The 23620-nt window shown below is 40.8% G+C and overlaps 2 protein-coding genes across 2 annotated transcripts; both read right to left on the bottom strand.

The window, feature by feature from the left end:
• Positions 1–1654: 1654 nt before the first annotated feature.
• LOC137287041 (uncharacterized) lies at positions 1655–10689 on the bottom strand. The gene is made up of 12 exons (XM_067819151.1): positions 10301–10689; positions 9603–9762; positions 8148–8318; positions 6220–6311; positions 5751–5977; positions 4752–5005; positions 4406–4628; positions 4030–4125; positions 3643–3848; positions 2595–2795; positions 2115–2289; positions 1655–1793 (listed from the first exon to the last, which is right to left on the bottom strand). Exons 1-12 carry the CDS (start codon positions 10588–10590, stop codon positions 1678–1680), a joined length of 2211 nt encoding a protein of 736 aa, XP_067675252.1. The 5' UTR covers positions 10591–10689; the 3' UTR covers positions 1655–1677.
• Positions 10690–12612: 1923 nt separating this feature from the next.
• LOC137286956 (uncharacterized) lies at positions 12613–23065 on the bottom strand. The gene is made up of 12 exons (XM_067819005.1): positions 22721–23065; positions 22028–22187; positions 20546–20716; positions 18945–19036; positions 18478–18704; positions 17455–17708; positions 17109–17331; positions 16915–17010; positions 16527–16732; positions 13448–13648; positions 13046–13220; positions 12613–12752 (listed from the first exon to the last, which is right to left on the bottom strand). The coding sequence occupies exons 1-12, from the start codon at positions 23008–23010 to the stop codon at positions 12637–12639; spliced, it is 2211 nt and encodes a 736-aa protein (XP_067675106.1). The 5' UTR covers positions 23011–23065; the 3' UTR covers positions 12613–12636.
• Positions 23066–23620: the final 555 nt, after the last annotated feature.

Genomic DNA, 23620 nt, shown 5'->3' on the forward strand with positions numbered 1-23620 from the left:
TGTAGACGTTTATAGTATAAAATGCATCATGTCATGTAAACTTTCCTTCTTTAGAACTCCGCAGGACTCGCCATGAGAAAGTGTAATACGTGTATTCTGTGCAATTTAGTGTGTAACATACACACACGATTTGAATATAATGATATGCTATATGTGAAAGTGTCAACATGAATTGAAATATGTACAACGTGCAGATCGGGAATACAAATACTATTAAAAAGTTATTTTTAAGTGGGCAAACAGTTCACCCAGTTATCAAACATAAATTACACATCTTTCATTCTGTGTTGATTGTTTGGTCGGTAAGGAGGAATACCACTTTATGGACATCAGCGTGATACTACAATCTAGCTCTGTTCAGGCAACAAGAAGTTCCCATACATAAAGATGTGTACTTCGTTACAGTCAGTATTGGTCATAATAAAGATAACTCTTAAAGGTTCAATTGCAAAACACTTTTATGTCTCTGTGCTTTAGGCGAGAAACTCCTGGAGTAACGAATACTTCTCCTTTAACTCTCAAACATATTTTCTGGTTTTGTTTTTACATTAGCAGGCAACATTTCATCCAAATTACTTCTCCACCGAAAATCTGGCTTTCCAAACTCCTTTGTCGTGTGATTACACAGTTGTCCTTTGTAATGGCATTTAATGACATCACATCACAGCATCATTCTTCTATAGCATACAGTTGTCAGACATGATTAACTTTATCACAGAATGAGAATATTAGTTTTTTCCAAACCACCAGATTTCAAACCACTAGATTGTAGTGTGTTTGTTGAGTTGAATCCCGTTCGCGGTGTGTGGGTTCGACCTTTTAATTAGTCCTTTCGAATCCCAGATGTATATTATGAATGTTTATCATATCTCAGTCCTCCGTGTCTGTTGTTACGAGAGTGTATTTTCAGTAAATTGTATTATTAACTAAGTAATAATTATTATTGGGTCACAACGTTTATTGTTTTGAATGAAAATTATTATGGGTCAGATTTCGTATCATAACGGTTCAGTACGTTTCGTATTTTGGTTGAAGGCCTTTAGGGAAATGCTCTAGAGTTCCGGGTGGATGGCGTAGAGAATTCTACGTTGATGGCGATGGTCGTGTGAGCTCCAACATTCCGGAATCAATGAATGAATATATATAGGGCTGGTTGCCGTGTTCTCGATACGGATACACACAGATTTACTTGAGTATATCTGCATCTCCATCAACGCTTGAGCTAACTAACCGCTGCCTGACCGCTCGCTGTGTTATATTCTGCATAACTGTTTCTCACTCACACGTCAAGACTTCGGTGAGTTGACATTATATTTGTGAACCATTACTTTAGATTTAACTCAGTTGTATTGTACATGAAATATCTCTTGTGAATCGTTTGTATCTTGCTTTCTGTTGATCCAAAATTATTGGAAATATCAGACTTCTCAGTGTTATATTTTGTTGGTTCTGAGAGGATTTCTTATACATTGTCACGGCAATCTTAATGGCAATCTTAACCGTAACACTGTCCTCAAGGGTAACGGTGGAAAAGATATGAGATGTTCGTTGAATTAGAAGGTTTAAGATGACATTTTTTATATTGGCAATTTTCATCCAGTGTCCACTAAAATTAATCAGAAAAAAACTGTATACATAGAAAATAACAAGTGTAGAAAGCTAGCATTACTTTTTTTATTAATATCGACCAAGAACCCTTTTCCCAACGACTTTAAACTGGCCTGCAAGGACATTGGACTTCACAGCTGGACTCATGTTGGGCTGCTGACCTCCTGCCCATAATGAAATACCACCTGAAAAAGCCAACAGAAAAATCACACGTAGTTGTCATACACTAACAAGCCCATTATTACCAATCATGTTTACTTATTACTGGCATTAAAGAGGGTAGTCTGATATTTTGCAATGGATGCAAAAGTCCTCTTTCACAGTTTTGGTCATTGCTTTCCAAGACCCATTTACTGCGTCTCAGGACATACATTAGTTAATACAGGACTAAAAGATAACATTCACTCTGACTGTATTTATAACATTAACCAACGGATTCCCCTACCAAGTCTCGATACGTTCTACTATCCAAAAACAATGATTTGGTATCTGCGTAATCAGCCTACCTGGTTCAACAACCCATCCATCTTGATCAGTCCACACAGCCATGGTTTCAGCTGAAATGGTAAAGTCCCATTTTGTTTGTACACCCCTTGGTGCAAACACTCTCCCAAAGGCCACCAGCTGACGCTGTGGTACTGTCACCGTGGCGTTAGACCAGGATATGTACACCTGGATAACCTGAAATGAAGAAATGATCGGTCATTTTTCTGTGGAACAAATATCATTCTGATACTTGTGATTCACAGGGAGCTTTGGCGTATTCTAATTTCCAAAGCGTTAGCTCGTTATGGTGATGACCCGGGTTCGGTTTCCCAATTTCTGGTGTACCTTCCTATTGCTTCAACATTGCCCAAATCATACTCGCTCACTCACTCACTCGTGATTGACATTGTTCCTACACCGTGTTTAATAGATGCAAGACGTGTTAATCTTTTAATTATCTAACAATTACATAGCCCATTTACAATGGTACAAGTACATACCTCATCGGCATCGAAGGATCCTTGATTTGTAAGAGACACAGAACCATTCAAGTCGGCCCCTGCTGTCACCTCACTGTTGTACTCCAAAATGTTGTAGAAGAAGCTGGTGTAAGACAGACCATAGCCAAAGGGGAAGAGAACTGGATACGTGGCGTAGCGGTAAGTGCGTTGAACCATGGAGTAGTTGGTCATGTCAGGCACCTTGTGAAAGAATAAAGATAGAGAGTCAGTATATGAACGCCAAGTGTGACACTGCTGGTGAAGATAGTCAAGTATCCATGACCATAATTCTTTGCAGGTCAATATTCCAGATATTGCCTTGGTAGATTCACATACAACAAAGCCACGACATGAGTGTTCCATGTCATTGGAAGCGTATGGTTAACATCTTATTGCCCATACAAAATACCTAATCGCCGGATCATGACATACTTCGGGGTGGAGTTTTGCCTGCAAGAATCTGTAAGTTGATATGACATATCCTTAGAGAAAAGATAACTGAAAACTCTATTACGCATACACTGGGGATCTAAGATAATCTGTGCAGGTGGACACGTAAGTGCTATACACTTTTAAGAAATTGTTCCCACTTTTCGTTCACGCCTTCATACCTGTTTAGAATCGGCATATCCATGTACGTATGTGCCTGCAACCTTTATACGCAAGAAAGATTTTGATGATGAGACTGATAGCGATACAAATAACAAAACCTTCAACATCATTCTTGGTACAACATACCCTAGACTGATTATGACACAATAGTACAATGGCACTATCACTCAAATACCGTCATTCATTCGGGCACGAAAAAACTCTATTAGCAATGATGTTTAAACGTTTTATAATTAAACACGAAATCTACATTATTTGAACACAATCAGACAATCGCGGGACGGACGTAGATGCTGAACGGACCACTGTGACCTTTCACCTTGTCCTTTCACATGTCTACCATAATGTCACATCAATAAACCACACAGACTCGTTCGATGCTCAAAGTTAGTACGCAATAACCATGAAAGGTGTGAAATCAAATACATATACTCACCGTGTCTATATACCTTGGCCACGTGATCGGAAGTCTGCCAGCCGGAACTGAGTTGGGTCCTTCAGCTAAAAGAACTCTTCGCAAAGCCTCGCCTGTTGCTTGTGCTGGGAGAAATAGTTCCATGATGGCGTTAACCTGTGGACTCTCTACAGACCATGTGACGTTGAGTGGCCCAGAATTGAAGAGAAGAAGGATGACCTTCGCACCTTCAGAAAGAAAAGACGAAGGATGAATATTTATTGGACATGATAGTAGTAGCCGTTGCTGCTGTTACATTGATTGTTCTTGTGTTTCTAAAGAACGCCTTCTATAGACGTGACTTATAAATGAGCAGTCAAGAGTGGCTGAAAGAATCCCATGGTGATTATTAAATGTGCCTTCACGTACCCTGACCGGCGTTGACAGCATCCTGCAGCAGCTGCAGCTGTTGTCCAGGAAGGTCCAGGTTGGCCCTGTCGTTGTTTTCAGACTCTATCTCAGTACCTGACAGAAACGTAGTCTCAACATCAACATGATCAGCGATGGACAATGCACACACTATTCATAGGATTCCCCTTTATCTGAAGTCCATTTTGACAAAATATAAAACTAAGAACACCACACCCCGGCATCCCCTGCTTCAAACGCATAGTGTTCATTTGAATCGGATGACATAGTGATTGAACATTTTGGAATAAGCAGTCTATTTCTTTCATCAATAAATAACAAACGACGCCACAATGAAATCATAGAATAATATCCAATTAAAATAGATTACACTCACCTGTCCCAAGACACACAAATACCAGATTACTGCCTTTTGCTGCTGTTTGGACTTCCTGCCGGTCATACTGCGTACATTTGGTGTCCGTGCAGCCAGCTCCATACTTAACTGTAGCCCAGATAGACTGTACACCTTGTAGAGGGGTGGTGGTGTATTTAGGATCCATGTCAGCCGCATAGTTTCCGAACAGTGCTTGAGCATTGTTGGCCATTGGTCCCACAATCTGTTTGAAAAGAAATCACTTTATTCATGTTGTGGTTATGTGAATACACATCCCTTGCCGATATTACAGGTAAACAACGCACTATTACATTCAACCCTGTAAGGGAATATGACACACACGTACCGCCACATCCTTGTAGTCCGATGGTTTTAAGGGAAGGGCGTTGTTTTCATTTTTCAGCAATACAAACGTCTTCAATGCTGCTTCCACGGACAAGTTCCTGTGAGCCTCACCCTGAACTATTGAAAGGTTTAGTCTGGTGTATTGATTCATTTCCGGTGGATCAAACTCTCCCAGCCTCATTCTCACATTGAACAACGTCTTCACACTTGTCCTGACCTCGTCTTCAGTGAGCTTGCCTTGTTTAACAGCATCAACTGTCACAAAAAACACACAATAATGTCATGGAAGCGTAGCTTATTTCGCAGGTTTTATGGTTCTGCATTTTAATAGTTAAACTTTAGGCTGAGTAAGCGAGGTGGAATTGCATGTAGTGAATGAGTGAGTTTTGTTTTACGCCACCCTCAGCAATATTCCAGCTATATGGCGGCGGACTGTAAATAATCGAGTGTGGACCAGACAACCCAGCGATCAACAGCATGAGCATCGATCTGCGCAGTTGGGAATCGATGAAATGTGTCAACCAAGTCAGCGAGCCTGACCACCCGATCCCGTTAGTTTAAGTACATTTGCCGGCTGCGACTTGCATTGGGGCAAGCAACAAGCACATAGAATAAAAGAAATTTCTGACATTGGTTCTTCCTCTCTTTTTACAACCCCAAAAGTCGAACATTACGAGACTTGTGGTAAATATGAGCACTAAATTCAGGTTGATTCTTTTTGCTTATATATATATGTATCTTAAACAGTTAAAAACTTTGCGGGATTCCGTTGTGGTAATTCTTCAGTGCTACGATGCGGAAAGGTACAATTATGTTTCCAAGTCGACTGCCGGACGTTTCAGTGCTATGATGTATAAAATACTTCTCTACATCAACTATGCACTTCGGGCATGGATGACGATCATGCCAAGTGGTGTTTTCGATTTCTTAGTGCCGCAGTAAGCTTAGCGAAAAAGCGTCTCTCCACCGTATACTCTAAAATAAATCGATATATTCGTACCAAGCGACATGAACACCGGATTAATAAAGTATGCTGACAGTTCAAGGTTGCACCCAGCTTTCACAGATGCTGCAACGGTGTCAACGCTGTTGTTGAAGTAGTGGTGTTGAGAGATGATGTTCTCAATGGCACCTGCATCACTTATTATATACCCCTTGAAACCCCATTCAGTTCTCAGAATATCCGTCAAAAGCTTCTTGTTGGCACATGCTGGAACCCCGTTGATTCTTGAATATAAGGGATACACATAAGCGGAAAATACATGGAAACGCCACTGTTACCAAAAGCAAGAAATAGTTTGTCTGCAATGTGTCTAAAGCGTTTTCGTTCGTTTTCTCGCTAACAAGATTCATTCACACTATCACTTTGTTCTTTGTGTTCCACACTTGTGGCATGATTTATCATCTAGGTGTTATGATTTCGTTTACACAAATCTCCAGAAGACGTAGATTATACGTTAGCACACAACCTATTGTAGCTGCACATGAGGTTGTAGGTACCAGCCTTGACACAGGTGCGGAACGCTGGGAGAAAGGTAGTGCGCCAGTCTCTTTCAGACACCTGTAAAACAATTAAGTGTGGTGCTACTATTGCTTTTACCAATAGATATGTATTAACTTATTAAGGCCGGGAGCCGCATATATGGGACAAATTAATAAACTCCTCACAGCGAGTAACGCGTTCATAGGGCAGGTAATTGGCAGTTTCCCACATTGAGAGCCACTTGAACAGCAAAAAACGTCACTCTCTTTTTGAAATTGGTAATCAGATGTAAATAACATAATAACTGTCTGAACGATTTGAAAATTGACACGTTTGATCATCAATACTTAAAGACAATAACAAGTCAAAATGACGACAGGTGGAGAGACAGTGCGATTCGAAAGTCAGTAACGTTTATGGCTTCCTTGGGCGTTGACAACAGGGTTGCATAATCTGTACATGGAGTGGATGAGACGGCTGATGAAGGCCGCAGAAACTTGCACCCAGACTCGGTGATACACCTGAGAGAATGTTCAGCTGCAGTTGTCGGCCTTGGTCGCACATCATTGACCCTCCTCTGAATCTCTTCCCACAAGTGTTCTGTCGCGTTTAAGTCTGGACTGAAGTCAGGCCATTGGAGAGTCTGTATATAGTGTTGACGGATAAAGTTGCTATAACAGTATGGGCGTTGTACTGCTGGTTTCCATGACGACCAAAAGGGTCTCACCGCTTGATCAAAGTAGAAGGCAGATGTTACACCATCCACCAGGACCAGTATTCTAGAAAGCCATACTTTATGATTAAGAGCTCTTAGTAGACTAGCACCGAACACCATTATGCTCGGACCTCCCCATCAGTCTTTTTCCAGGACACAATCGTCGCCACACCCCCACTCTGACATTAGCCGTCGAGACCCAATACCGGCTTTCCTCGGTGAAGACTATCGTTCGTCGCTCCCAACCACAGGTCCTCGTGTCATTGCGACGATTTAACATTTTTAAAAATATACATCTATAGACATTCTGAGATGACCCCCGACTTGAAACGCTTCACAGTACAATATATCTAGGCAAGACACTTCGGCTTGCCCCACCAACCTGCTTTACCGATCGCTACGCTACCATGTAATCTATTAAAATACATCTAAGCATAATCATGAGTGATTGGTCTATCGACCACTACCCATGGCACCTACAAGTGTATTGTTATAAGTCGATTGAAAGCCGATTTTGACCCTCAACTAAACGATCTTGACATAAATGGCGGACGACAGCAAACGTCGACCAATGAGAAGTCTTGCTTTGACCACACCTCTTTATGCGCAAATAATTATACACCCAAGCTCGAACAGATTATACATAGACTAACTTACTAATTTATAGCTTACTATATGATGTGAGAGAGAATTTGTGTGTATATTTCATCTCTTGCATACAAACAATACATGCATATATTGATGAAAAATATATGTACAATCCACCAAAGGTCTACAAGAGAAACTGGCAGCTAAAACGCTGAAATACATTATATGCATTCACACCTGCTTTGTTTCAACATATATCTTTACGACACAATCAAACAATCAGGACTTGTTTGTACGACTGGACAGTTTCCTCTCATCCCAAAAACTGCTAGGGAAATGAAGTGTAATTAGCACTAAGTTCCAGGTGTTGAGTGGTGAAACAGTGAAATCAAACCTAAATAATCACACACACCCCTCCCCCCCCCTCCCCCCCCCCCCCAACCTTTTCAATATGCCAGATTGATTTCATGACTGGGTGTCACCATGATGTATTGTTTGCAAATGGTTTGTAGGCCGTTAAAGATTACAGGTCAAAATGAATTTATGTGGCTTCACAAAGCCGTAAAGGTTACTGTAACAGTACATGACGACACCATCGGATCTCAAGTTACCTTTGCATCAAACGAGACGCGTGAAACAGGTATATTATCAGGGCCGCCATGGACATTGAAGTGTTTACAGCCAGCGTTGGCTCTGACGTAACGGGGATCATTTCCCTGGAGCCCCTTCACGAAGTTTGCAGCAAGGGTCCCTGACAGAAATGGATCCTCTCCATATGTTTCCTGTAAAGACAATCGTGACTGTAGGAATGTAAGCTCAGACATATTAACTTTGTTGCCTTTTGCAGTAGAGCAATTTCCAATCTGTTCACCCTGCGAAGTCACCCCAGCCTATGTGTGTTATTGTAGAATGAGGACAGGTCGATGGTCTTTGGTTTCTATTTACATTTCTTTTTAGTGCCGTTACTTTTCACATAATCGTCATTTGAAACTTTTCGCTTATATATCAGGAAACATGAAAACCTTATAATGCACCCAAAGTAACATTGGTAACCAAGGTAATGCTACTGGAAACATTTTCACAGTGTTGCTTTCATTTCAATCGTCCAATCTGTTTGTAAGAATAAACCAATTTGTACATGAGAAATATCAATTGATTCTATTTCTTTAGAAAGAATGCGCTTATTAAATACTAACTAGTATGGTTAAAAGATCTTAATGCATGAAACTTTAACATAGGTATCCCTTGTAAATCAATACACTTGAGCAATGCGAGCATGAGAGTTATCCGTTCATTATAGGGGACACAGAATGAAAATTATGAATTATCAATTAAACATAGTAGTAGAATAGTCTCCTCACACCTGGTCTGACAACCAAAAATGTATTTAGAACTCAAGTGTCAATGCTCTTTGTCAGCCATTGTGCAACCAATGGTCCAAACATGGCTGTATTAATATTATAGTGTAATTCATTGGTATCAAGTAAAACTGACAGTCCCAAAACGAACCAGACACAAAATATATTTCATATGCTTCCACTTTTTCAAATATTCAACCATTGTACACCTGCCCTCTGATTCAACAGTGCAAAAGGGAGTTTTATTGGGAACTTTCTTTCATATTTATTTAGTTTCATTAAAGTACGAAATGCCTGTACCTCTATCAACAGACAAGAATAAATCAGATTGAAAGAAAAGAACTGTTTCACATAAGAAGCCGAAATAACGTAAGTTGAATGACACTTTCTTAAAGCAATAATCATCATAAAGAGAATCCAAAACCACGTGTGTAAGCTAACTGGAATCTAGTTTTTTATGTATAATAAGAACAATTTTATTATCGCTTTATTCAGCAACCTTAGCTTACACGGAATAAATAGGTCTGTGAAATGTGATGAAAGACTGAGTCAAACTATTTAAGGTTTCATAACAAAATACCAGCAAGCTGAACATGTACAAGCTGCGTGGATATGTGCGCTATGTAAATAATCTATCCTAATCCTAAGGCAGGTGAAAGAGATTAACGACAAGAGAGACCAAATCCCTACTTATCTGGGATCTCTCACCTCATTCCTGCCCCACCTGGGGTCTCTCGCGATATTGATCACCGGACTGGTACAGCTGATACCCTTGTGGTCGCCATATATACCGTATTTTGTGTAGTTGTTATACTTGGCTCTCACTTCTTCACCCGTAGCCTGGGCCACCCGGAATATCAGATCTGAACTGCGGGAGAAGCGAAACCCTTTGCATATTTAAAGATGTAAATATGACTCCCTAGCTTGAATGAGAACTACTGTCAGGATAAAACATAAAATATGCTCCATGTTGGGGTTAAAAAATCCCATCGCCAGACTTCCGAGACAAGTCAGTTTTCAAACAATGGTATCTTACTTGTCAGTGGGTTATCATTTCCACTTACAATTTCAAACTGCAAGTAAACTTGAAGTTAATTTCATATCTCCATTTTAGCCATTTAATTTATCAATGAAAATGAAAGAGAGTTATCTTTCTTTGCTACTTGTCACTTTTCGATGAATAGTTCAGTAAACGTTAACATCAAATCCCATGATGATTTATTCTTTCATAATTACATCATCATGATTTTGTCATAAAATCCAGGCAAATGCAAAATTAGTCAAGAGACGTTACTTTCTTGACTTGAGACAAGCGGCGTCAAAAACGAACCCCTGCCACATATGGTCATTTTCAGACGTTCATATTGTACGTTCCGGCTTCACTATCTCTCTCATTAACGTCTTACCTAAAGGAGGCCCCAAGTCCTAATACCTGGGGAAAGGATGTAGCCTCTCCCGCCCGTACATCACCCCGAGCACACCCAGTTTCCCAGGAGTAGGGTTTGATTCCCAGCCGGGGTATAGCAGGGGCGGGACCATATTTAAGTACGATTCCCCCACGAGCCATCTGTAGCTGGATTTCATCCAGGGTGAGACGACCCACGAGATCGTTGACTCTGTCCTCCCAGGGTAGAGATATATTTCTAAAGGGATAGTCCCCAACCACGAGGGGGACGAGAGCGAGAAGGAGAAGCATTGTGTGTGGACGACACAGAGAAAGCGACTGTATGACAGCAAATTAGTGATGTGTTACAGAGAAAATGTGCCTCATTTTATATTTGACTGCATACGTGTCAAACCAAGGTATGATTACACTGAAGGTTATAAGATAAGATAGTAGAACAGACAGGTATATTTTCTGATTTGTGACCTTGAGTTGTTGTTTGCTTTGTCAAAAAGCTGAAACTGAGAAATAGACGCAAACGCAAAATAACTGAAAACTCTCAAGTATTTGATGCCTAAACATTACATATTTTTATTAAGAATCCGCTACGTAACAAAAAGGTGCAGTTATTTCTTCAAAACCTTCTCCCATTTTAAAGACACTACTGTGAAAACACAAGGCTGAACCGCCGAGAACTGGTGTTACCATGTTCTTTGCTATCTGATCTTGTTCTAGTTGTTAAGATTTGACGGTAATTTATTTAACTGAACAAACATATCTTAGAATCACAAATGTCACCCAGTTATCAAACGTAACTACACATCTTTATTCTGTATTGATTGTTTGGTCACAACTCCTGAAGTCAGTGGGTCAGTAAGGAAGAATACCACTTTATGGACATCAGCGTGATAACAATGTAGGGATATACAACGTATCTCTGTTTAGTTAACAAGAAGTTCCCATACATAAAGATGTGTACTTCATTATAGTCAGTATTGGTGATAATAAAGATAACTCTTAAAGGCAAACAAGAAGTCTCGATTGCAAAATACTTTCATGCCTCTGTGTTTTAGGAGAGAACCTCCTTGAGAAACTAAGACTCCTCGTTTAACTATCAAACATATTTTCTGGTATTGTTTTTGCATTAACAGGCAACATTTCATCCAACTTGCTTCCCTTCCGGAAACCTGGCTTCTCAAACTCCTTTGTCTTGTTATTACACAGTTGTCCTTTGCAATGGCATTTAAGGACAGTTTAGATAACGGTATCATTCTTCTATAGCATACAGTTGTCAGTCATGATTAATATTGTCACAGAATGAGAATGTCTGGGTTTATTTTCCAAAGGACGAGGGCAAGGCTTTGGCAAATGTGGGCACTTGTCGCTACCAACTGACAGTGTTAAAACCGAACGCATTATGCGGGTATAAGAGTGTGTTATGAAAGTATGGTGAACACTGTAAATGGTGACATGTTGGAAATACATCCCTAACTGTAAGGAGACAAAATACGCACGCACGCACGCACGCACATACGTATCGGATTACATTAGCAGTGTGCTGGTATTGTTTCTCGTCGGTAGGTATGCAATTTAACGTATTCTATTTTGTATTATGAATTACTTTCAGATGTAATGCGTTCAACCGTCTACTATTTATATTACATATTATTAATTGTATTACATGGTCATACGTCATCCAAGCTCTTGTCGCACGTCAATCAGACTACCTCGTTGACAAACCTTACACGCCAGACAAAGTTAGGAAATAACCAGTGCCGATAATCTGCCTTTGGGGACTCAGAATTACTGGTTCCCTGAAAATCTGGGATGACACCAGGTGTTCGCGATGAGGGTAACCATGCACAGTCCACACATGTTACAGGCCACTTTCGTATTGAATGGTAAACTGGATGCGGTACCATCGTCTTTAAAAATACCTGCAAAACGTTCATTGGCATCGTGTAATCAAACGGTGATTACATCAAGTGTCAGCGATTCCTGCATAACCAATCAACACAGTCGACGTCACCAATGAATACACAATGCCATTTACAAAGATTTCACCCTGTAACACATGTTAAATTCGGGACTACACTTTCTGGGTAAAGTCTAAAGTGTAATATATCTGTTGAATTGAATCCCATCTGGTGTGTGTGGTGCTACTAGATGTATCAGTGGGTTCGACCTTTCAATTAGGTTCCTGAATGTATTACTATGAATGTTGATTTGCTATATCTCAGTCCTCCATGCCTGTCCTCAAGGATCATGGAGGCAATGATATGAGAGTAAAACTGATTCTGAAAAAAAACAGGTATACCTAGTCAAAAGTAAGTGTAAAAGGCTAGCATTACTTTTTTATTAATATCGACCAAGCACCCTTTTCCCAATGACTTTAAACTGGCCTGCAAGGACATTGGACTCAACAGCTGGACTGATGTTGGGCTGCTGACCTCCTGCCCATAATGAAATGACACCTGAAAAAAAAGCCAACAATGCAATAATAGAGATTTGCCATATACTAACAAGCCCGTTACTACCGCAAATGCCATTACAGGGGGTAGTCTGACACTAAATAATGGAAGAAGAAATCTTCTCTAACAACTTTGGTCATACTAATCACTCATTGCTTTCCAAGACCCATCTACTGCGTCTCATGAGCTGATACAGGACTAAAGGATAATATTCACACTGACTGTATTTATAACATTAACCGATACATTCTGCCATAAAAAACCTCACTGTTTTGGCATCTGCATAATCAGCCTACCTGGTTCAACAACCCATCCATCTTGTTCAGTCCACACTGCCATGGTTTCAGCCGAAATAGTAAAGTCCCAACGTGGTTCCTCACCCCGTGGTACGAACACTCTCCCGAAGGCCACCAACTGACGCTGTGGAACTGTGACAGTGGCATTAGACCAGGATATATACACCTGGATAACCTGAAATGAAGAAACGATCGGTCATTTTTCAGTCGAAATTCAGTCTGAGTTCATGGGTAATATGTGTGAAGACAATTTCTGGTGTATCTTGATATTGTTTTAACATTGCTCACTCTCATACTCGTCATTGACATTGTTCTTATACCGTGTTTAATAGATGCAAGACGTGTTAATGTTATAATTATCTAACACTTACATGGCCCATTTACAATGGTACACGTGCATACCTCATCGGCATCGAAGGATCCTTGATTGATAACAGACACAGAACCATTCAAGTCGGCCCCTGCTGTCACCTCACTGTTGTACTCCAAAATGTTGTAGAAGAAACTAGTGTAGGACAGACCGTAGCCGAAGGGGAAGAGAACTGGATACGTGGCGTAGCGGTATGTACGTTGAACCATGGAATAGTTGGTCATGTCAGGCACCTTGTGAAAGAATAAAGATGGAGAGTCAGTATATGAACGCCAAGTGTGACACTGCTGGTGAAGATATTCAAGTATCCATGACCATAATTCTTTGCAGGTCAATATTCCAGATATTTCCTTGGTAGATACACATGTGTATGTATGTGTGTGTGTGTGTGTGTATATATATATATATAACCATTCCGAAACAGATATATATATATATATATATATATATATATATACTTCTCGCATAAGACAGACACGCTGTGCTTGGAATACTGTTTCAGTTGGTGTTAAAACAAACCCATGACATAAGTGTTCCATGGCATTGGAAGCGTATGGTTAGCATCGTATTGCCCATACGAAATACCTAATCGCCGGATCATGACATACTTCAATGCCAGCCAAACTGGTTCAAGGCGCTACCTTTCCAACAAATAGAGCTGGTGCCTTACGTTTAAAAAATAACGCAGGAAGGTGGCAAAAGAAATTGTCCTGCATGTAAAGTTGATTTAGATGATGAATACTACTTTATGTGGAAATGTCAAGCTAATAAAGAACTTCGGGGTGGAGTTTTGCCTGCAAAAATCTGCAAGCTGATATGACATATCCTTAGAGAAAAGATAACTGAAACCTCTATTACGCATACACTGGGGATCTAGGATAGTCTGTGCAGGTGGACAGGTAAGTGCTATACACTTTTAAGAAATTGTTCCCACTTTTCGTTCACGCCTTCATACCTGTTTAGAATATGTATGTCCATGTGTGTATGTGCCTGCAACCTTTATACGTAATAAAGATTTTGATGACGAGACTGATAGCAATACTAATAACAAAACCTTCAACATCATTCTTGGTACAACATACCCTAGACTGAATATGACACAATAGTACCATGGCACTATTATTCAAATAGCGTCATTCTGTAACAATCGGGTAATCCCTCTACTCTGATTAAAAAAAATAAAGCCATATTTATCAACAAGTATATAAGACCCAGTTACACGTATTTTGATTTACCTATGGCTGGTGTTCAGCGAGCAGAGTTTGTTATATCACAGAGAGGAGCCCGACAAGTGTTGCATGCTAGATTTTGGTACAAGTTCAACAAGTCTGGAAATGTGTCTGACTACTGAAAATGTGTTGTTCCTAGATGTAGAAGCAACATGTCAACAACTGGAGAGTTCATCAGAGCAGTTACTGGCGAGTACAATCACGGGCCCGACAATCCAGCCACAGTTAGACTCATGAACACACTGCGAAAAAGATCCAGAGATGAGTCAACACCAATGCCCCAAATGTACAATGAAGAGCACCGTCAACAGCCTGTTGCTGCTGCTACTGTTGCACAACCTCTGTCCAGTGTAAAGTCAGCATTGTATAGACACTGAAGGAAGACAACTCCTGCATTGCCTGAACATCGTAGAGATGTCAACCTTGACGGAAGATGGACTACTACATCTGATGGTCGTCGTTTTCTCGCTGTTGAAGACGGAGATGGTGACAAACTGCTGGTGTTTTCTACAGAAGAAGCACTCTCAACGTTACAGCAGGCTGATGTTCTCTTTATGGATGGAACTTCCTATTCGTGGCCAAGACTTTGGCATCAGTTGTACGTGATTCACTCTCTCACTGGCAATACTATGATTCCCTTAGCTTTCTGTCTCATGCCTGATCGTCAACGTGGTACCTACTGTAGACCTTTTCATGCGCTGAAGGATGCTGTTCAACAAACAACTGGCAGACCTCTTCTAACTCTGACTATCCAGGTAGACTTTGAGTACCCTGTTCATAAGGCTCTCTCTGATGAATTCCCTAACACGTCTGTTAGACGGTGATACTTCCATTACACACAGTGCTTGTGGCGCAAAATTCAGGACCCAGGGCTTGTGACAATGTACAAAGAGAATGATGACTTATATGAGCTATTTAGATCTGCGTTAACCCTTCCCTTTTTACCTCCTGAACTTGTCCAAGACACCTGGCTTGAGGCCATGAACCAAGCACCAGACATCCGGGGATGTGAAGCATTCCAGGACTACGTTGTGAGTGTCTGGGTTGATGACGATGCACGTTTCCCCATCCCTGTGTGGAACCATTCCGAAACAGATGGTCCACGGTCAAATAATCACCTCGAGGGTTTTCACCACTCGCTCAACCAGAGCATCAGACACAGTCACCCTTTTAATTCATTCAATTCATCGAGGCGATCAAGAGAATCGAGGCCACGAATAGAAGAAGAATTGCCCAGCTGGAGTATGGAGCACCTGCACCACCAAGGAAAAGAATGTACAGAGATTTAGATGCTCGCATCCGTCGCTTGCAGGATCAGCTCCAGAGACAACAGAAGTCGCCCATTGAATTTGTTCAGGCAGCAGGCTATGTTGCAAAACAGTTTTTTGTAAATACGAATTGTAAACTGAAGAAGAAGAACTGTTGACGCCAGAAGTTTCATTGAGATGTCAATTATTATTCTTAATTCACTTACTATAAGGTGTACATCATGTATAGCTACATATAATTACCTATGTAATTAACTGAATGCATATTTATGAAGCCGGTACAGCTATAGTTGTTTACGGTGCTGTTGGAACGTATGTGTAAGAGTATGTTGATGAGAAACTTGGAGTAGTCACAATGGGAAGATATCGATGGAACAGTCTACCATTGTTGGGGGGGGGGGGGGGGAGGAAGAGAACTAGCACTGGACTGGAACAAGTTGTATATTGGACGGGTAGTCAAACTGAGAGTAGTCATAATGGGAATGAACCCTTAACCTTGTCCTTTCACATGTCTGCCATGATGTCACCTCATTAAACCACACAAAGACTCGTTCGATGCTCAAAGTTGGTAAGCAATAACCATGAAAGGTGTGAAATCAAATACATATACTCACCGTGTCTATATACCTTGGCCACGTGATCGGAAGTCTGCCAGCCGGAACTGAGTTGGGTCCTTCAGCTAAAAGAACTCTTCGCAAAGCCTCGCCTGTTGCTTGTGCTGGGAGAAATAGTTCCATGATGGCGTTAACCTGTGGACTCTCTACAGACCATGTGACGTTGAGTGGCCCAGAATTGAAGAGAAGAAGGATGACCTTCGCACCTTCAGAAAGAAAAGACGAAGGATGAATATTTATTGGACATGATAGTAGTAGCCGTTGCTGCTGTTACATTGATTGTTCTTGTGTTTCTAAAGAACGCCTTCTATAGATGTGACTTGTCAAATGAGCAGTCAAGAGTGGCTGAAAGAATTCCATGGTGATTATTAAATGTGCCCCCACGTACCCTGACCGGCGTTGACAGCATCCTGCAGCAGCTGCAGCTGTTGTCCAGGAAGGTCCAGGTTGGCCCTGTCGTTGCCTTCAGACTCTACCTCCGTTCCTGACAGAAAAGTAGTCTCAACATCAACATTAATAAATAACAAACGACGCTACAATGAAATCATAGAATAATATCCAATTAAAATAGATTAGACTCACCTGTCCCAAGACACACAAATACCAGATTACTGCCTTTAGCCGCTGTTTGGACTTCCTGACGATCATACCGAGTGCAATTGGTGTCCGTGCAGCCAGCTCCATACTTAACTGTAGCCCAGATAGACTGTACACCTTGTAGAGGGGTGGTGGTGTATTTAGGATCCATTTCAGGCGCGTAGTTTCCGAACAGTGCTTGAGCATTGTTGGCCATTGGTCCCACAATCTGTTTGAAAAGAAATCACTTTATTCATGTTGTGGTTATCTGAATACACATCCCTTGCCGATATTACAGGTAAACAGAGCAGTATTACATTCAACCCTGTAAGGGAATATGACACACACGTACCGCCACATCCTTGTAGTCCGATGGTTTTAAGGGAAGGGCGTTGTTTTCATTTTTCAGCAATACAAACGTCTTCAATGCTGCTTCCACGGACAAGTTCCTGTGAGCCTCACCCTGAACTATTGAAAGGTTTAGTTTGGTGTATTGATTCATTTCCGGTGGGTCAAACTCTCCCAGCCTCATTCTCACATTGAACAACGTCTTCACACTTGTCCTGACCTCGTCTTCAGTGAGCTTGCCTTGTTTAACAGCATCAACTGTCACGAAAAACATACAATAATGTCGTGGAAGTGTAGCTTATTTCGCAGGTTTTATGGTTCTGCATTTTAATAGTTAAAGTTTAGGCTGAGTAAGTGAGGTGGATTTTTTTTTAATGTTACGTTCAGTATTGTTGCATGTAGTGAATGAGTGAGTTTAGTTTTACGCCGCATTCAGCAATATTCCAGCTATATGGCGGCGGTCTGTAAATAATCGAGTGTGGACCAGACAATCCAGCGATCAACAGCATGAGCATCGATCTGCGCAGTTGGGAATCGATGACATGTGTCAACCAAGTCAGCGAGCCTGACCACCCGATCCCGTTAGTTTAAGTACATTTGCCGGATGCGACTTGCATTGGGGCAAGCGCCAAGCACATACAATAAAAGAAAATTCTGACATTGGTTCTTCCTCTCTTTTTACAACCCCAAAAGTCGAACATTACGAGACTTGTGGTAAATATGAGCACTAAATTCAGGTTGATTCGTTTTGCTTATATATATGTATCTTTAACAGCCAACTTTTCCGTGATTCCGTTATGGTAATTCTTCAGTGCTACGATGCGGAAAGGTACAATTATGTTTCCAAGTCGACTGCCGGACGTTTCAGTGCTATGATGTATAAAATACTTCTCTACATTAACTATGCACTTCGGGCATGGATGACGATCATGCCAAGTGGTGTTTTCGATTTCTTAGTGCCGCAGTAAGCTTAGCAAAAATGCGTCTCTCCACCGTAAACTCTAGAAATCAATCGATATATTCGTACCAAGCGACATGAACACCGGATTAGTAAAGTATCCTGACAGTTCAAGGTTGCACCCAGCTTTCACAGACGCTGCAACGGTGTCAACGCTGTTGTTGAAGTAGTGGTGTTGAGAGATGATGTTCTCAATGGCACCTGCATCACTTATTATATACCCCTTGAAACCCCATTCCGTTCTCAGAATATCCGTCAAAAGCTTCTTGTTGGCACATGCTGGAACTCCGTTGATTCTTGAATATAAGGGATACACATAAGCGGAAAATACATGGAATCGTCAGTTACCAAAAGCAAGAAATAGTTTGTCTGCAATGTGTCTAAAGAGTTTTTGTTCGTTTTCTTGCTAAAAAGATTCATTCACACTATCACTTTGTTTTTTGTGTACCACACTTGTGGCATGATTTATCATCTAGGTGTTATGATTTCGTTTACACAAATCTCCAGAAGACGTAGATTATACATTTGCGCACTACCTATTGTAGCTGCACATGAGGTTGTAGGTACCAGCCTTGACACAGGTGCGGAACGCTGGGAGAAAGGTAGTGCGCCAGTCTCTTTCAGACACCTATAAAACAATTAAGTGTGGTGCTACTATTGCTTTTACCAATAGACATGTATTAACTTATTAAGGCCGGGAGCCGCATATATGGGACAAATTAATAAACTCCTCACAGGGAGTGACGCGTTCATGGGGCAGGTAAGTGGCAGTTTCTCACAGCGAGAGCCACTTGAACAGCAAAAAACGTCACTCCCTTTTTTGAAATTGGTAATCAGATGTTAATAACATAATAATTGTCTGAAAGGTTTCAAAATTGACACGTTTGATCATCAATACTTAAAGACAAAATTCAGACAATAACAAGTCAAAATGACGACAGGTGGAGCGACAGTGCGATTCGAAAGTCAGTAACGTTTATGGCTTCCTTGGGCGTTGACAACAGCGTTGCATCATCTGTACATGGAGTGGATGAGACGGTTGATGAAGGCCGCAGGAACTTGCACCCAGACTCGGTGATACACCTGAGAGAGTTCAGCTGCAGTTGTCGGCCTTGGTCGCACATCATTGAGCCTCCTCTGAATCTCTTCCCACAAGTGTTCTGTCGCGTTTAGTCTGGACTGAAGTCAGGCCATTGAAGAGTTTGTATATGGTGTTGACGGATAAAGTTGCTATAACAGTATGGGCGTTGTCCTGCTGGTTTCCATGACGACCAAAATGTGGCACGACGAAGGGTCTCACCGCTTGATCAAAGTAGAAGACAGATCCACCAGGATCAATATTCTAGAAAGGCCTACTTTGTGATTGAGAGCTCTAGCAACCAACACCATTATGCTCGGACCTCCCCCTTCAGTCTTTTTCCAGGACGCCAATCGTCGCCACACTCTCACTCTGACATCAGCCGTCGAGACCCAACACCGGCTTTCCTCGGTGAAGACTATCGTTTGCCACTCCCGGCCACAGGCCCATTGCGACGATTTAAGATTTTTTTAAATATATATGTATTCGGGAGATCATTATGAGATCGACCGCCACCCATGGCACCTACATGTTTATTGTTATAAGTCGATTGAAAGCCGATTTTGACCCTCAACTAAACGATCTTGACACAAATGTCGGACGATAGCAAACGTCGACCAATAAGAGGTCTTGCTTTGACCACACCTCTTTATGCGCAAATAATTATACACCCAAGCTCGAACAGAATATACATAGACTAACTTACTAATTTATAGCTTACTGTATGATGTGAGAGAGAATTTGTATGTATGTTTCATCTCTTGCATACAAACAATACATGCATATGTTGATGAAAAATATATGTACAAGCCGCCAATACATTATATGCATTCACACCTGCTCTGTTTCAACATATATCTTTACGACACAATCCCCCCCCTCCCTCCAACCTTTTGAATATACCAGATTGATTTCATGACTGGGTGTCACCATGATGTATTGTTTGCAAATGGTTTGTAGGCCGTTAAAGATTACATGTCAAAATAAATTTATATGGCTTCACAAAGCCGTAGAGGTTACAGTAACAGTACATGACGACACCATCTGATCTCAAGTTACCTTTGCATCAAACGAGAAGCGAGAAACAGGTATATTATCAGGGCCTCCATGGACATTGAAGTGTTTACAGCCAGCGTTGGCTCTGACGTAACGGGGATCATTTCCCTGGAGCCCCTTCACGAAGTTTGCAGCAAGGGTCCCTGACAGAAATGGATCCTCTCCATATGTTTCCTGTAAAAACAATCGTGACTGTATGAATGTAGGCTCAGACATATTAACTTTGTTGCCTTTTGCAGTAGAGCAATTTCCAATCTGTTCACCATGCGTAGTCATCCCAGCCTATTTGTGTTATTGTAGGATAAGGACAAGGTCGATGGTCCTTGGTTTCTATTTACATTTCTTTTTAGTGCCGTTACTTTTCACATAATCGTCATTTGAAACTTTTCGCTTATATATCAGGAAACATGAAAACCTTATAATGCACCCAAAGTAACATTGGTAACCAAGGTAATGCTACTGGAAACATTTTCACAGTGTTGCTTTCATTTCAGTTGTCCTTCAAAAGTATTTTCTTACATGTTTGTAAGAATAAACCAATTTGTACATGAGAAATGTCAATTGATTCTATTTCTTTAGAAAGAATGCGCTTATTAAATACTAACTAGTATGGTTAAAAGATCTTAATACATGAAACTTTAACATAGGTATCACTTGTAAATCAATACAGCTGAGCAATGCGAGCATGAGAGTTATCCGTTCATTATAGGGGACACAGAATGAAAATTATGAATTACCAATTAAACATAGTAGTAGAATAGTCTCCTCACACCTGGACTGACAACCAAAAATGTATTTAGAACTCAAGTGTCAATGCTCTTTGTCAGCCATTGTGCAGCCAATGGTCCAAACTTGGTTGTATTAATATTATAGTGTAATTCATTGGTATCAAGTAAAACTGACAGTCCCAGAACGAACCAGACACCAAATATATTTCATATGCTTCCACTTTTTCAAATATTCAACCATTGTACACCTGCCCTCTGATTCAACAGTGCAAAAGGGAGTTTTATTGGGAACTTTCTTTCATATCTGTTTAGTTTCATTAAGGTACGAAATGCCTGTACCTCTATCAACAGACAAGAATAAATCAGATTGAAAGAAAAGAAATGTTTCACAGAGGAAGCCGAAAGAACGTAAGTTGAATGACACTTTCTTAAAGCAAAAATCATCATAAAGAGAATCCAAAAACACGTGTGTAAGCTAACTGGAATCTAGTTTTTCATGTATAATAAGAACAATTTTTTATTATCGCTTTAAGTGATTATTCAGCAGCCTTAGCTTACACGGAATAAACAGGTCTGTGAAATGTGATGAAAGACTGAGTCAAACTATTTAAGGTTTCATAACAAAATACCAGCAAGCTGAACATGTACAAGCTGCGTGGATATGTGCGCTATGTAAATAATCTATCCTAATCCTATGGCAGGTGAAAGAGATTAACGACAAGAGAGACCAAATCCCTACTTATCTGGGATCTCTCACCTCATTCCTGCCCCACCTGGGGTCTCTCGCGATATTGATCACCGGACTGGTACAGCTGATACCCTTGTGGTCGCCATATATCCCGTATTTTGTGTAGTTGTTATACTTGGCTCTCACTTCTTCACCCGTAGCCTGAGCCACCCGGAATATCAGATCTGAACTGCGGGAGAAGCGAAACCCTTTGCATATTTAAAGATGTAAATATGACTCCCTAGCTTGAAGGAGAAGTACTGTGAGGATAAAACATAAAATATGCTCCATGTTGGGGTTCAAAAGTCCCATCGCCAGACTTCCGAGACAAGTCAGTTTTCAAATAATGGTATCTTACTTGTCTGTGGGCTATCATTCCCACTTACAATTTCAAGATGAAAGTAAAGTTGGAGTTAATTTCATATCTCCTCAATTTTAGCCATTTAATTTCGCAATGAAAATGAAGGAGAGTTATCTTTCTTTGCTATTTGTCACTTTTCGATAAAATAGCTCAGTAAACGTTAACATCAAATCCCATGATGATTTATTCTTTCATAATTACATCATCATGATTATGTCATAAATTCCAGGCAAATGGAAAATTGGACATGTTACTTTCTTGACTTGTGACAAAGCGGCATCAAAAACGACAGTCAGTACAGTCATTTCCAGCCGTTCATATTGTACGTTCCGGCTTCACTATCTCTCTCATTAAAGTCTTACCTAAATGAGGCCCCAAGTCCTAATACCTGGGGGTAGGATGTAGCCTCTCCCGCCCATATATCACCCCGCGCACAGCCAGTTTCCCAGGAGTAGGGTTTGATTCCCAGCCGGGGTATAGCAGGGGCGGGACCATATTTAAGTACGATTCCCCCACGAGCCATCTGTAGCTGGATTTCATCCAGGGTGAGACGACCCACGAGATCGTTGACTCTGTCCTCCCAGGGTAGAGATATATTTCTAAAGGGATAGTCCCCAACCACGAGGGGGACGAGAGAGAGAAGGAGAAGCATTGTGGGTGGACGACACAGAGAAAGCGACTGTATGACAGCAAATTAGTGATGTGTTACAGGAAAAACGTGCCTCATTTTATATATGACTGCATACGTGTCAAACCAAGGTATGATTACACTGAAGGTTATAAGATAAGATAGCGGAACAGACAGGTATATTTATCTGATTTGAGAATATGAGTTTTTTTTGTTGTCAAAAAAAACTAAAACTGAGAAATAGACGCAAACGCAAAATATCTGAAAACTCTGAAGTATTTGATGCCTAAACATTACATACTTTTTATGAAGATTCCCCTACGTAACAAAAAGGTGCAGTTATTTCTTCAAAACCTTCTCCCATTCTAAAGACATTACTGTGAAAACACAAGGCTGGACCGCCGAGAACTGGTGTTATCATGTTCTTTGCTATCTGATCTTGTTCTGGTTGTAATGATTAAACGGTAATTTTTTAACTGAACAAACATATCTTAGAATCACAAATGTCACCCGGTTATCAAACGTAACTTACACATCAGTATTCTGTATTGATTGTTTGGTCACAACTCCTGAAGTCAGTGGGTCAGTAAGGAAGAATACCACTGTACGGACATCAGCGTGATAACGACGTAGG

Source organism: Haliotis asinina, chromosome 6 (genome assembly GCF_037392515.1).
Source record: "Haliotis asinina isolate JCU_RB_2024 chromosome 6, JCU_Hal_asi_v2, whole genome shotgun sequence".
Lineage (NCBI taxonomy): Eukaryota > Metazoa > Mollusca > Gastropoda > Lepetellida > Haliotidae > Haliotis > Haliotis asinina.